General features: G+C 31.8%; 1 protein-coding gene across 4 annotated transcripts in view; it reads left to right on the top strand.

Annotated features, from left to right (window-relative positions):
* Positions 1 to 367: 367 nt before the first annotated feature.
* ADAM2 (ADAM metallopeptidase domain 2) overlaps positions 368 to 17,027 on the top strand; it is a 136,626-nt gene continuing 119,966 nt past the window's right edge. The window contains exons 1-4 of one of the 4 annotated variants that reach the window (XM_049631467.1): positions 368 to 597; positions 1,081 to 1,157; positions 5,818 to 5,873; positions 16,894 to 16,972. In XM_049631467.1, the coding sequence (XP_049487424.1) occupies positions 543 to 597; positions 1,081 to 1,157; positions 5,818 to 5,873; positions 16,894 to 16,972 (267 nt within the window). In that variant the 5' untranslated portion in view covers positions 368 to 542. Of the gene's footprint in view, positions 598 to 1,080; positions 1,158 to 5,817; positions 5,874 to 16,893; positions 16,973 to 17,027 lie in introns of those variants that run through there. The other 3 variants (XR_007457984.1, XM_049631466.1, XM_049631468.1) reach the window with 3 other exon arrangements.

Genomic DNA, 17,027 nt, shown 5'->3' on the forward strand with positions numbered 1-17,027 from the left:
AAAAGTACATGGTGATTAGTTCCATTTATATAAAGTTCAAAACAGACAAAACTAATTAATCGCTGATGGTAGCAGTAATGATTGTCAGGGGGCCACCTGGGGGTTTTGGGTTTTGGTGGTTCTATGTTTTATTTCTTGATCTGAATCTAGGTGCTAATTACACTGGTTTGTTCACTTGAATATTAATTGAGCTGCTCTCCTATGGTTTGTAGAATATACATGTATCTTCAATAAAAAGTTCATTAGGAAGTGTATATGAATATTCCTGTTCATTAACTGTTTCTTCAACCTTGCCTTTTGGAAGTGATTCTGTTTTCTTTTAGGCTTAAAGCGGCGTCAAACCAATTGGAAGCCTCCTGCACAGATTTAGGAGCCAAAACCGCCCACATTCAACAGTACACCGCACCCATCCTCTCCACTCTGCTCTCACGGTGGACTATCTCTTGCAAGGTGCGCGGCCAGGAGGGGTCCCCTCGCGCTCCCAACTGTCCTTTACGCAAGCCAACTGCCATTATTCGGACTGGCATCCAGGACATGAAGCCATGTTGTGCCTTCTGCTGCTTCTCATCGGGCTCATCGGGCTCCAGACAGACAATAGTAAGTACAAAAACCTTTCCTTTGAACTTTTGGGAATGTCAACTTTCCTCTCTACTTTCTTCTGAGAGGCCAGATATCCCTGGGAAAGTGCCTTCTTGCAGGTGCTCCAATTTTTTAAGCCAAAGCCCACTACCATATCGTCTTCCCTAAAGAAAATTCACACTGGATGTGACGGGGCTTTCCCACTCATCCTGGTACCATATGAAAGATGCAGTGGTTCAACTGGATGCCTCAAGGTTAGAGTTTCATATAGTGCTCTGTCTGCATTTTTGACCCCTGGACTTTGTAGTTGGAAAGTCCAAAGGTCCTGATTTTATTTGTAATTAATTTCTCTTTAAAAGTCTTGTAATTCTAGAAAGTGGGAATTGAGTTTAAAAAAAAGAGGTGGCATATAAAATATTATGGATTTAGATGAGGATTTAGATGAGGAGGAAGCTATGAGGTGATGGATGCTACTTTAATGAAACATTTTGTACCTTACAGATTCTGAAAGACTACGTGTGCAAATTACAATACCGGAGAAAATACGGTCAACATTAAGTGGAGGAATTGAATCCCATGTAACTAAGCACTAACATTTTTCAGAATCTAAATTCATGTGGATATTTTCTTTCTAAGGAAGTAAATTTGGCATTTTCATTCATGCAAACTTGGTGAATTTTATATTTACACCCAAGTTTCCTTAAGTGGAAAGCCTTTTTGAAAATGAACTGTGTTTTATAATAAACAGTGTTTCATAGACATATATTGCAGTGATGCTTATTCTCAAAACCCCAAGTCCCATCTTTTAAATCTGTTTCCCTCTTGAGTGTCTTTGAATAATCATTGACCTGATTTATCTAGAGATTCTCTTCTTATTCACTTACAAGGCTGTTTTTGGAGGAGTTTTTCCTATATTTGGAGGTGTTTGTATCCTTGTTGTTAAGTAAGCCTATGGTTTTTGTATACAATGTAATGATAATTTCATTTAATGAAGTTTTATATGAGTAATTTTTGCATTTTGATTGCAAGTACGTTAATCATGAAGACTTTTTTTCATGCCATCTTAGTTCATCTTGGTTCAGGGTAGATTTTCTTTTCTTTGAATTAGAAAATATCTTTTTTTTTTTTTTACTAGTTTCTAGAATCATTTCTCAAGAAATGAAATGTGTTTTTTTCAAACACCACACCTTAATTTTATTTTTGATTGGGTAGTAAATGTTCTGGTAATTTTAATGCAAATATTTCCTTAGCAACTACCCACTTGTCACCCTAATTCAGATATTACAGGCTTAAAATTCTCAATATATCATTTTAAAAGGAATGTATACTTATGGAAACTTGGAAACTTAATATTTAATTATTTAAATAGAAAAATAATGTGAGGCATTTAACAGTATTTGGAAGAGTTCTATTTTTTAATTCAAAAATAATATGGAATTGCTTGTTCATATCAGAAAATATATACAGAATCTACTTAGAGGGAAATATCTTCTACTAGGCATCACCATAATCTATGACAATAATTCCATAAGAAAAGTACAAAAAAAAAAATCACCTGACCTCAGCTGTCAAATTCATAAGGGAAAAAGTTTCACTATTGTGTTAATGTCTCTATCCCCCATGTGTAGAGTAGTACTGGATACATTGTATTTGAACCAGTGAGGCTGTATTGACTGTAGTTACTAGTTTTAAAAATGCTATAAACACAACATAGTTTATGTTTATAACTGTTATGATTAATAAATGAATGATACAGATCATAAAAAGACAATATTCGCCTAGCAGTTTTAAAAAACATGAGTAGATGTGAAAAGTATAATGAAAGTGAAAAAAAAAATCAAGAATTAGATCAGAGTCAGCTAAAGAAACCAGATAGATGCAACATAAAAATGGCTAAGGGAGAAGGAGGATTGAATTAGAGACTTAAGTATATAGTAACTGAAATTCCTGAAAGAAGTGGGGGGAAACCTGGAGAAGATGCTATATTAAACATATAGTAACTGAGAAATAATAGAAAAAAGAGATTCCTCAGGACAAGTATAGCAACACAGAATAAATAAAAATCAGTATTGACAACACTTTGACATAATGATAACAGAATACCAGACATTCTAATGGATATTATGAATTGGGACCAAAATAAGAAAAAAGAATAAGACTCAAATATTAAGTGTAAATATAGAGCAAAAAATAGGGGAAAATACACATATACATACATACATATATACACATATATTTAATAATATCAGTAAATAACATTTTGTGATAAAGTGCTTTTAGTGTGTATATATATGTGTATATGTATATATACATATTTTTGTGTATATACATATACGCACATATATGTACAACACCCACACACACACACACACACAGGCCAAAAACAAGAGTTACTTAACAATAAATATTATTCAAAAGGTAGAGAACTTTTTAGGATACAGTAAACTTTTATTGAAAGACATTATTATGAGCACTAATAAAACTGGAAGGATTAAAAAAAGGAAAGTAGGTCATGTTGGCCGTCAAGAATGCTTAATATTTTCTTAGGTTAATTTTTACCAAATCTGTAGATTGACTACCATTCCATAAGAAATTTCATGGAAATCGGCAGGTTGATTCTAAAATATATATGGAATGGTAAAAGGTAAAAAATGTTAACTTTGAAGAACAAAATAGTGATTCACTTTGGTTCATTTCAAAACATATTTTAAAGTTTTAGTAATTAATATAATGTGGTATGTGATATTGTCTAAGGGACAAATAAATTAACAGAACAGAATAGAGTATCTCTGAAATACCCACACACATATGAGGACTTATTCATTTCAATGGTAACATTGAAATCATTGGATAAAGAATGGATTAGTTAATAAATGGTGAAGAGAAAATTTATTAATGATATGGAATAATAAGAAAATGTATATTAATGCTACAGTATACACCAAAATTGATTCAAGATAATTTAAATGCATACATCTGAGAGTAAAGTACTAAAAATCTGGAAGACAAGGTAGAAGGCTATTTCTAGGACCTTATAATAGGGAAGAATGATACCAGAAAAAAAAAACACAGAAAATCTTAAGTGAAGGCATAAGGAATATCTAGATTTAAATATATAAATAAATAGCTACCATAAATGAGGTGAAAAATGTTCCAGTCTCACAGAAGATATTTGCCATCCATATAACACACAAAAGGTATCCAGAATATATCAAGAACTCATACAAATAAATTAGATAAAAACCAAGAAAATAGAAACATGTACAAAGTTATGAATGACAATTAAGTGTTGACCTTGAGGGGACAATAATTATCAAGCATATATACAAATTAGGAAATTTATAGGGAATTGCCAGGTAAACACAATAGGGTATTATTTCACATCAATGGCAAAATTTAACTCTAACAAAACAAAATGCAATTAAAGGAGATGGATAAAAGGATAATATTCACTTTTTGTGAATATCTACATTGGTGCAACAAATTTGCTGATTAGTTTTAAGCTTCAAGTGAAGTTGCAAAAGTACTTTTTAATAAAAGACGTTCACTCAGGTTTAGTTTAAAATATAGCTTGCAAATATGTACAAAGATATGCCTAAGATTATTTGGGGGGGGGGCATTGCTTAAAATAGTAAAACAAAACTAAATAACCATTGACAGTATAGATGAATAAACTGTGCTATATTCAGAAAATGTAATACAATACCATGAAAAAATTATAAAGCTACATGTATTGGTAATGAGAACAAATGTTTACAGAGTGCTTACTATGTCTGAAACAGTGTTTTAAGCAGGTGTGTAATCCAGCAACTAAATATATAACTTGTAGAAGGATTACATTCACACAGAGCTAAAATTTATGCAAAAAATTATTTAAACATCAATAATTAGTATAGATATAAAAATATGTGTGGGAATGATAAACATGAAATTCAAGATGTTGGTTAGTTGGAATGTAAGAAAGGGAATTAATAATAGGATGGGAGAGTACTTAAAATTGTTTTGAAATACTTTTAATGTTTTTATGTTTTAACATAGACATTGTTGACAAGGCATTTTTTGTAATTTGCTGTAGTGTTTATTTGCTCAAAATATGTAATAATTAAGAATAATAATCAACTGTGGCATATAGAGAAGATCAAATGCTTTTGAAAGAAACATCATGCACAAAGTTGAAATATTGAAAGTTTTTTTCCTGAGATCAAGAAAAATATAAGGATGTCCACTGTTACCTTTTCTGTTTATTTTGCCTGGAAATATTAGCCAGGATAAGGAAAGAAAAAAACAAAAATTAAAAATATGCATAATAATTGGAAAGAAAAAATAATGCTATCATCATTTACAGATTAAATGATTGCATATAAAATAAAATCCAAAATTACTTACAGAAAATTAGAAATAACAATAATTTAGTAAAATCTTTAGAAACAAGATAAAAAGAAAACAAAACAGACAAACAAAAAAGAAATAAGACCATAACATAAAAATCAATTATATTTCCATTCTACAAAACAAAAATATAAAATGAAACTTTTAAAAAGAAATTTTACACTACATAAATATCAAAATCTGGATAAATCTAACAAAGTTAAGCAAAACCTCATCTCTGAAGACAATAAAATAAGATGAGAGGAATGAAAGATTTAAATAAACCCAAGTATAAACCATGCTACTGGATTGGAAGGCCCAAGAATTTAAAGATGTAGAGGCTACGCAAATTGATCTATAAAGACTAAATTGCCCATTTGTTAAACATCATTTCTTAATCTTACTATTAATAAAATAGATCAATGAGTTTTGATCCAAACTTGGAATGAATTTTATAAAATCTGCAAATATTATACTTTATGTGCTGCTAAATCTTTGCTCTATTATATAAATTTTTTATTAGTAATATGTTTGTGTTCTTCCATTTTAAGCATAAGTTTTGCAGTGACCTCAGTCTTTATTAAGTTAATGTAATTATTGGGTGCAAATCAATTTTTCAGATTCAAATGTTTTGTTGGATTCATTTAAAATTTATTAAGAAATTACACAAAATATATTCTATCCACTTTTATTATGAAAGCCAATATTTAAATATCATTTCATTGATATAAATCAACATTAAATTATAAAATTTCCTCTTTTATTGTATTAATGTGCTTTCAATGTAACTATCATTAATGTAAAATGTTAGTTTTACTTTCTAACATTCTTATCACTTTTCTTTGTCTTTTTAATACACTCTCCTGCCAGGTGTCCTACAACATTGTAATTGAAGGGAAAACATACACCGTGAACCTAATGCAAAAGTAGGTGATCTACATTATTTTACCACCTGTATTTTTTTCTAAATCTTGTTTATAATTAATCCAGAATGTAATTATTTTGCATTTTTAGATGTTCCTAGTTACTGGCTATTCATTTGTCTCTTATTTTATGACTTAAAAAACTTTGTCTATATAATAAATATGTAGAAGTTGAACCTTTAGTTTATGCTTCCATCTTCCTTCTTCCCAGTAGCATCAAATTTTGTTTGGCTATCTATGGATTTCATGAAGGATGAATTTTGATAATTTTCTATCTTTATCAAAATCTTTTCAAGTCCCTAATATTCAACTATATTTGAAAGATCATCATGAATTAGGGTGGAAAGAATAGTGATGATTAAAAGAAAATTACTTAACACATCATGTCAGAATGTATTAAGGACTTAAATATAATTGTAATTAACCAAACTCAGTACTATGCCAGCTGATGAATTTAGGAAAAATAAGCACATCTTACTAAGGAATAAAGAAAAATAAGAATTGTAATGGTCCTTTTTAAATTTCTTTTAATGTTTATTTTATTTTTGACAGAGGGAGAGACAGAGCATGAGTGTGGGGAGAGGGGTGCAGAGAGAGAGAGGGAGACACAGAATCTGAAACAGGCTCCAGGCTGTTAGCAAAGAGCTCGATGTGGCACTTGAACTCACGGGGTAGGGGGATAGGGGCTTGAACTCAAGGCAGGGGGACAGGGGTGAGGGGGTGTGGTGGGGGCTTGAACTCACAGACAGCAAGATCATGACCTGAGTCGAAGTCAGATGCTCAACCGACTGAGCCACCCAGGAATCCCTGTAATGGTCCTTTTTAAATGGTATAAGTAGGAGGGATGCCTGGGTGGCTCATTTGGTTGAGCGTCTGACGCTTGATTTTGGCTCAGGTCGGTATCTCACAGTTCTTGGGTTTAAGCCCTATGTCAGGCTCCCCGCTGACAGTGGAGTCTGCTTGGGATTCTCTTACTCTGCCCTTCCCCTGGCGTATGCACTCTATCTCTCAAAAATAAATAAACTTAAAAAAAAGTAAATGGTAAAAATAAGAATTTCACAACTCTACATTAATGTATTTTAAAAACTGTGTGAAATTTTTTTTTCTCTCTAAATTTTTACTTAAATTCCAGTTTATATACAGGGTAATATTAGTTTCAGATATAGAATTTAGTGATTCCTCATACATACAACACCCAGTGCTCATCACAAGTGCCCTCCTTAATACTCATCATCCATTTAGCCCATCCTTCCTCCCACCCACCTTCCTTATAGCAAACCTCAGTTGTCTATAATTAAGAGTCTGTTTTCTACCCTGTGTTCATCTGTTTTGTTTCTTAAATTCCACATATGAGTGAAATAATGTATTTTTCTCTGATTTATTTTGCTTGTCATAATACACTGCAGCTCCATCCATGTCATTGAAAATGGCAAGATATCATTCTTTTATATGGCTGAGTAATATATATATATATATATATATATATATATATCCCATTCTTTATTCATTTATCAACTGATGGACACTTGGGCTCTTTATCCATTCATCGGTTGATGGTCACTTGGGCTCTTTCTATATTTTGGCTATTATAGGTACGTTGCTATAAATATTAGGGTGCATGTATCTCTTTGAATTAGTATTTTTGTATCCTTTGAGTAAATCCCTAGAGCAATTTTTGGATCACATGATAGCTCTATTTGTAACTTTTTGAGGAACCTCCATATTGTTTTCCAGAGTGGCTGCCCTAGTTTGCATTCCCACCAAGATAGTGTAAGAGAGCTCCCCTTTCTCCTCATCCTTGCCAACATCTGTTGTTTCCTGTGTTGTTAATTTTAGACATTCTGGAAGGTATGAGGTGATATCTGATTGTAGTTTTGATTTGTATTTCCCTGATGATTGGTGATGTTGGGCATCTTTTCATGTGTCTGTTAGCCATCTGTATCATCATTAGTTGTATTGTACATGCTATACCTTTTTGTCCTAATGTAAAAATGACAGCTTATGAATAGCAGTAGATTTCTTAAGGTCTGTCTTTTTTATATTAGGAAAAAAATTATAACATACACAATACAACTAATGATGATATAATTGATGAATTGCATATTACATACCCTACAATTAAGACTTTTCTTTTCTCACATACAAGCAAAGTGCACTTAAATAAAAACCTTCACATAGTAAACACAAAATCTTTTAAAAAGTAACCACTTTCGGGGCGCCTGGGTGGCGCAGTCGGTTAAGCGTCCGACTTCAGCCAGGTCACGATCTCGCGGTCCGTGAGTTCAAGCCCCGCATCAGGCTCTGGGCTGATGGCTCGGAGCCTGGATCCTGTTTCTGATTCTGTGTCTCCCTCTCTCTCTGCCCCTCCCCCGTTCATGCTCTGTCTCTCTCTGTCCCAAAAATAAATAAATAAATAAAAAATTTAAAAAAAAAATAAAAAAAAATAAAAAGTAACCACTTTCTTAATGACTAGCATGATAAAATTAGAATATAATTACAAATGTTTAATCAAAGAACCAGCTTTTGGAGAATTAAGTCACAGTCACCGAATAAGTCTTGGCTCAGAAAAATTCAAAATATTGTAAAATGTCAAGAAAGTAGTCATAAACGGAACCTAATTTTTTAGATACGATCAAATCTATAATCGAAGTAAATGCAAAACTTTCATTGTAGTTTTTCATTGTATATGCAACAGATGAGAATATAGTGAATAATACTAGGTTGCAGAGGAGACAGAATAAAGTGCGGCCAAGGAACCCCTGCTGGTGGAGTCCTGAAGCCTTCAGTGACCACTGTTACTGGTGTGTCTCAACCTGGCAGCTCCTACTCATGGTATCCTGTTAACTAGTTGGTTTCAGACTTAGCCAACAGTTTATATAGAAAAAAGTGGTATCACTTGCACTCTCAACAGCCTATGAGGCTTTGACTGTGTAAAGAGCTGGCAGCAATTTGTGCCTTGTCACATCAACTTGGCAATCCCCTAGGGGTCAAACAAATGAAATTAGAACGCCAATTTTATCACACTGCTCAAAGGTATTCTTGCCAAACTCAAGAATGCATCTAGATGAGCATATTGAGAGTAATACTACAGGCACCCTTGTTTTATTGTGCCTTCACACATACTGCATTTTTACAAATTGAAGGCTTTTGTGGCAACCTTATGGTAAGTAAGGGGTTTTATAGATGTTTCTGCTTCATTCCTGGTGGGTCCATTTAGCTGGCTCCAATGTTTGTGTTGTTTATCATCTCAGAGTTTCAGCAGTGATGGGGCAATTTGTAATCCATTCCACATTTGCATGAGATGTAGTTTAGGGTTTTTGTTTTTGCATGTGATGCTGTTTCTGCCATGGTCAAGATTGGGTAGCTTCATTCTGTCCATTGTCTACAGACAGCAGGTATTGATTCTTTCTCCTTCTGTTTACAAATTGCTGAGGATATTTCTAGCTCTATGCTCTTTACTGGAAAGCCCACACTGTGTTTCATGCTAGAGACCAGAGGCTATTTAACCTTCCATTCCTAAGGTACAATTCTGGTCCAGATTCTGACCTAGTTTGCAGTGTCACCTGCTTACTTTTTTAACTGCAGAACTAGTCTTTGTTTTCACTTCTTTGACCATTTTGTTTAAAGCAAAAGTCAGTCCACCTTTTGCAAAGGGCTAGATAGTAAACATTTTAGAGTGAACTCCATATGGTCTCTCTTGCAGCCACTGAATTCTGTCATTGTGAAAGTTGGCATAGAAGATTTGAAAATAGATAGACATAGCTATATTCTAATATCACTTTATATTTAAAAGTGGTGGGGGGGTAACTGGGTGGCTCAGGCAGTGAAGCGTCTAAGTCTCAATTTTGGCTCAGGTCATGATCTCATGGTTCGTGGGTTCAAGCCCCGCTGTCAAAGCAGAGCCTGCTTGGGATTTTCCCTCTCCCTCTCTCTTGGCCCCTCCCCTGCTTATGCTCTCTTTCAAAATAAATAATTTTTTTTAAAAAGAAAAGAAACGTGGTGTGCAGGTTTTGGCCTATAGGGCATTGTCAACCCACTTTATTGTTTAAAGTGTAGTGCTATATTAAAAAATGTATTAGTATTGTTAATCAGTCATTTCTGTGTATTGATAGTGGAAATGGAGATAGGAGATTGGGTCTTCTGTCTTTCACAAAAGTCACTACCAATTGCCTTTTAATTGTTGTTTTAATATTTGTTGTTGTATAATATATTAAGCATAAATCAAAATAAATAAAATGTATTTGTGCAGTTAAATGAATAATTATGAAGTAAGCATTCATGTATACACATTGACTGTATTCCAATGTATACAGTATTTGTAACTACTTTCAAGATTGTTGTGATAACCATTTCCTTGATTTTATTTAATTATCCTAAGCAATATATTTCTATTTGTCTTGAATTCTAAATAAATGAATCTAAATTACTGAATAGTATCCAATTTCATGATTATACAACAATTTATCCTGCTATTTTAGACATTCCATTTTTTCTATTGTGGAAATATTAAAATATTCAAATATGAAAACTCTTACATATGTGTTCTTTGGCACATGTGCACAAGATTTTCTGGATATACAACTAAGGATAGTCTGTATTGTTAAAATAGATGCATTGTCATAATTATTAAACAATTTTCCTAAAACATTATACTCCTTTATATGCCCCTCTGAATCGCATATTTAATTAATAATGGTAGATCTTTTAAGTTTTCAATAACTGTTGATTATGTGATGTTTATTATATGTATCTCTCTAAATGCAAATAAGTCTGGATACTTTTTAAAAAATATATCAGTTGGCTATTTGGATTTTCTTCTTTGTTAAGCACCTATGGAAGATATTTATACTTTTACAAAAGAGCTTTCTAATCTGACCTTTTCTTTCCTATTTTTAGGAATTCTTTTGATTTTTTTTGCCCAGAAGTCTTTAGTTCATGATGTGTTTTTCAAATAACTTCTCCTACTCTATGCCTTCTGTTTTCACACTTATGGTATTTTAGTAAAGAGAATTTTTCCTTTATTTGAGTTATAGTTTTATCTTGTATAAAAAATCCTCCTTTACGCCAAGGCCGTGACTAAATGTTACACAGTCCTAAAATATTTTTAGTTTTGCCTTTCATATTTATGTCTTTATTCTACAAGAAATTGACTTTAGAGAATGCTCTGAGATAGATGAGTAACTTAGTTTTTGGTATGACTTTTTGATGTCAATTTTATTAAATCTTTTATATATATATATATCTGTGATGACTGCTGTATATATTACATATATATGGATATATATGTATTACTGACCTCTGTATTAAAATTTTTGCTCAATTTATCTCTTTGTAATAAATATTGATAGCTTAAAGTTAAGGTCCTTCTGTCTTTTCTTTATCAAGAATGTTCTGATTTTTCTTAGTACTTTTCATTTTCATATATTTTAGAATCAACTCTTCCACAAAGAAATGTCCAGGATATTGATTCTTTGAATCTACACAGCACTTTGGGAAGAACTAATCATTTTACAATACAATACCAAAAAAAACCCCACAAAAAGACAAAACCCAACAACACCCGAAAAAACAAAACACAGAGAAGTATTTCTCTGTGTATGACATGGTATATCTGTCCATTTATTCAGATTTTAATAGTACTTAATATATTTTTATGACATTCTCCTTAAAGATTTTGCACACTTATTTGCATTTTCTTTTTAGATATTTCACACTTTTGAGGCTATTGAAAAAGTCACATTTGAAAAAATTCATATTCTAAATGTGTTTCTTGTGTATGGGAATACAATTGATCCTTATATAGTAAATATACATCAGGAAACTTAACCGAATTCTCTGGAGAGCTCAAAAAAATAATCTGTCTTTAGATACATTTATAATTCTATCATCTGATAAAGGCAGGTTTGTTTCCTTATTTCTAATGCATAGGAGTTTTATTTATTGAGGCAGAGTACCTTATTTTCTTGTTCACAAAGTCAAATAGAATGATTTCAGTGTTCATAATTAAAGATGATATTTTGATTGTCATAAAGACATTCACTCCATTCTTTGCTATTTCCATAGTTAATGGATGTTAAATTTATCAATTCTGCATCTGTTTATGAGCATATATTATTTAATCTGTTATTGTAATTGACTTTCTAATATTAAATTGATCCTTCTTCCAGGAATGCATCCTACTGGGTTTTAACTTATTATTTAATCAACTGCATTCATTAATATTTTATTTAGAATTATTTTATGTCCAAATATAATTAAGATTGGTCTGTGTACAAATTACACTGGGTTGTATAACTGAAAGGACTCAAAAAATTTATTACCATAACAATTCACATGTACTTCAAAAAGGATACACTGCACCACAACAGTAGGAAGAAGGAAAGAAGAAAGCTAGGGCAATATTAAGGAGGTCCCATAGTTGCACAGAAGGTGGTTTGACTCTAAATCACTGAAAAAAACCAAAATATGTACAAGATATATCATTCTCATGAAATCCAAGGTTCAAGTTAACTGTTGGATTGCTTTGATCCCACTGGTTACAGACTCAAAATGAAGACAAATGTATGTAGACAGTTAATCTGTATCTTTTCAATAACATCATGGAAAGCTGATTCAGACCTTTAGGGGAGTTTTGTTTGTTTGTTTGTTTGTTTGTTTGTTTGTTTGTTTTTTACTCTAAACAGAATATTTTAATTCACTAATCAATCTGTTTTATTTGCTTCTTGGTAAGGGTCCCTCCCATGGATCCAAGCATCCTTAGAAATAAGTATAAGTCTACCACTGACCAGCTATGAGTGAACCCTATGGTTATAGCTTGTAATTACAACTTATAATGATCTTTTCTCATATTATCTTTTCACTTTCTATCCCATCTCTTTCTGGTCCCTGAAATGGTGAATGTTTGGTACTGTTCACCTGTAAAACTAACTTCACCTGGAGTTCTCTTGTGTAGAGACGTTTTAGACTATTAATCTAATGTCTCTAACGGTACTATGATTATGCAGATTTTTCTTCTCTTTGAGTCTGTTTTTACACATTATATTTTTCTAGGTATTCGTTCATTTAAATTTAACTTCAATTTATGGTATGCAGTTGGTCATAGTATCCTCTTACTTTTTCAAAGACTGGTATTTTTAAGGTCAGTCACCCTCTTGCATTTTAATATCATTTCATCTTTTTTTCTTTTTTCTTTGACACATCTCACCATTACTTTGCCAATTTAATAACTTTTTTCATGGACTAATTTTTATGTTATCATCTACATTATATGATTTTTATATTATTGCTTTGCTTTTACTTTTTTTTGTGTTAATTTTGATCTGTTTATAGCTTGCTCAAATGAATTCTAAGTTGATTACTCATCAACCATTTTAATTTTCTAGTTTAAAATTTTAAGGCTAACTTTTTTCTCCAAATATTGCTTAGCTGCCCCTTACATCTTTGGCTGTGTAGAATTTTCTCTGATTGACTATTAGCAAACATTTTCAAGTTTATATTACATTTCTTCTTTGGTCCATGAATTATTTCATTATCTCTAAATATCAATATATGTGACAGTTATCTAGTTATTATTTCTAGTAATTTTTGAACACAAAATATTCTTTGATTTCAATCCTTTAAAAGTTGACACTAACTTTGTGATGTAATATATATTCAATTTTTGTAATTATCCTATACGTACTAAAAAATACTATATACTCCATAATCACTTGTTCTAGTGTTCTTTTTTTTTTTTTAATTTTTTTTTTCAACGTTTTTTATTTATTTTTGGGACAGAGAGAGACAGAGCATGAACGGGGGAGGGGCAGAGAGAGAAGGAGACACAGAATCGGAAACAGGCTCCAGGCTCCGAGCCATCAGCCCAGAGCCTGACGCGGGGCTCGAACTCACAGACCGCGAGATCGTGACCTGGCTGAAGTCGGACGCTTAACTGACTGCGCCACCCAGGCGCCCCTAGTGTTCTTTTTTAATCATAAAATTCTTTCATATTCAACATTGATTTTTCTATTTGTTATATTATTTAGTAATATATATGTGTTAAAATCTTCCACAATGATTTTCAAATTGTAAAGTTTCCTTATGTGAATTTTCAATTACATTTTTGAGATTATAATTTCAAAGTTGTATAAATTTTGAGTGTGAATACAATTTTAATATTATGATGTGGTTATTTTTTAGTAATTAGTTTTTCTTAAATTTTATCTGGTGTATGTATAGTTACACTAACTTTCTGTTGTTTAGTATTTGTAAACAACATTTTTCCTATCATTTTCTTTCCATTTTTATTCAGTCTATTTTTTATTGAGTGTGAAATTCTTTCTTTTAATGCAGTACAAATTATCATCTTTTACTTTGTAGGTATTATTCTTTTCATATTTTAAAAGAAATCATTGTTTACATACAGTCATATCCAAGCTACTATTTTCTTTCAATGGTTTTTATTGTTTTCATTTTCAGAGTTAACTCTAAATTCATCCAGAATTGATATTTATGTGTTTTGTGAACATAAAGGTGAAGACTTAATTATTTTTCATATTAGTATCCTATGGAATCAGAAAAGGCCATTGAGAAGAAAACACAACCTCTCTTCACTGTACTATAATGTAATCAATGTCATAAATCAAATGACTATTTATGAGGAGGGTCTCTTTATTGATACCTTTTTTCTCTTCTGCTAGTTTATATGTTTATTCTTGAGCATTATTTGTCTATAGAGATACCATACCATACTAATTACAATGGCTTTATAATAGTTCTTGATGTCCAGCCTTGTTCAACAGTTTTAAGATGTCCTTGCTTTTCCTGATCCTTTGATTTTCCATTTAGTTTTTGAAATAATTGTATTATTTTTCTTTTGTGCATTTTATTTTATATTCTTTTTTCTTTTGTGTTCATTTTAATGAATCTACCATTTCATACCGTTTCCCCTCAATTAAATTCTTTGTTATACATTCTTTTTCTATTCTTTCATTTGTTTCTCTAGATTAACATATTAATCTCTGAGTTATTGAATTTAATATGTATTATTACTTTTATCAGTTACCCTATATTGTCAGATCATTAAACCTTTCAATTCCATCTTCCTTCTTCTATTTTTTCATTATTTTTTCAGATATTATAATCCTCCATACTTTTAAACCCCAATGAGATATTATAATTATTTTTTGCACAGTCAATATTCTTTTATATTTAATCACAAATTTACTCACAAATTTGCTCTTCATTTATTCCGACATTTCCATTTCTATGTGCACTTAATTTCTATATCTCAGGAATTCTCCATAGTTTTTTGCAAGTCTGCTGGTTTTTAATTATATTGGTTTATTTCAGTGTTAAATTTTTACCTAAACTTACTCTTAAAATTTTTTTTTTGCTGGAATAAATTCTAGGATGACATTTTAAAAATGACTTTAGCCTTTAAAAACTGTCATTCTGTTATCTTCTGACTTTCTTCATATTTATTGACAAGGTAGTTGTCAATCATATTGCTGTTTCTTTAAAGGTAACATCTTTTTTTTTTCTTTTCCTCTTAATACTTTGAAGGTTTTATTTTAGTTTTCATTAGTCCTTAAAAACATCAGATGTGATTTTTCTTTGCTTTTATCATGCTTGAATTAAATAGAGCTTATTGATTCTGTATCATTGATTTAAAAATATATATATTTGATTTTATTTTCAGAGACTTTAAGTTTAGCTCTTTGACCACTCCACACAATTTCAAACATTGGCAAAAGATTTTACAGGAAGAGAAGCTATGTATTTGATACACTTCAAAAACTCAGTACTTTCATTCTAGGAGTACCTGACACGAGGGGTTCTGCCTGTTTCTAGACATCCCAGTAGCTTTCTCCTTGACCAAACATGGACATGTAGCTTTTTTTTTCCTTTCAACTCAGAATTTATGTGTTTCCTGGAGCCCCACCCCACTGTGGGTCTTTTTTGGTATGACAAAAATGCGAAAAAATTTTGCTCTGTTTGTCAGTGGTTTGGCTCCTTGAACTTTTACTTCAACAAATCCAGACTGCTATGGCAGTCAAAAATCTTTATATTATACTTATTAGGAAAATAAAAATGGGATATCTACATTTACTGTTTGTCTTTATAGGGCATATTCTTCCCACATTTACAAATAATATATTGAAATTTGAGATCTCCATCTAATTTGTTGAATTCTTGTCACATTAATTCACTATTTACTGACCATTTGCTATTTTACAGATATTCTTCTAAGTGCTTCAGATGAACTGGTAAACCAAATTGACAAGAATCTGCTTATATTGTTATCAAATGAAACTAATAATGATATAAGAAATGAGTGGATTAGGATTAATGTTAGAAGGTGACAAATGCGTAAGCAAAAATAAAGAGCAAAGTTAGAAGTATTGTTTGGCAATCCTATGTTTTGATACTAGGAAAGGGCATTTAAGAAATAAACTTGCCAAGATAAGCCTCACTAAGTGAATATGTAAGCAAACACTTGAAATAGATGAGACAATGAGCTATATTGAAGAATATCCCAGGAAGGGGCAACAACTAGTACAAATACCCTGAGACAAAACTTGCCTATCGTGTTTTAAAAAACAGCCTAGAGGGGGCACCTGGGTGGCTCAGTTGGTTAAGCATCCAACTTTGGCTCAGGTCATGATCTCATGGTTCGTGGTTTGAGCCTGGTGTCAGGCTCTGTGCTGACAGCTTGGACCTGTAGCATGCTTCAGATTCTGTGTCTCCCTCTCTCTCTGCCCCTCCCCTGCTCACACACGCTGTCTCTCTCTGTCTCTCAAAAATTAAATATAAAAAAAAATTAAAAACAGCCTAGAGGACAGTGTGACAGTAAGGTGAGTAAAGAAAGGTCTGGACACCAGGGTTTTTGAGTAAAATTAGAACATATCTTCCTGTTTTCAGGAATCTCTATTTCTACCCTCTGTTTACCTACCTGTCTATAATGAATACAATGGAATACATATCAAAATAGGAGCTTAGGAAACAAATTTCCCATTAAATACTTTATATCTTTATCTTACAGGGCTTTTTTACCTCATAATTTTAGAGTTTATGGTTATAATGGCACAGGAAGTATGAAGCCTCTTGAACAACAGTTTCAGGTATTACTTCTACTGTCTGTTTACCTTTATTATGTGACTTTCTACGATCACCTTA

This window comes from Panthera uncia, chromosome B1 (assembly GCF_023721935.1).
Source record: "Panthera uncia isolate 11264 chromosome B1, Puncia_PCG_1.0, whole genome shotgun sequence".
Taxonomy (NCBI): Eukaryota; Metazoa; Chordata; class Mammalia; order Carnivora; family Felidae; genus Panthera; species Panthera uncia.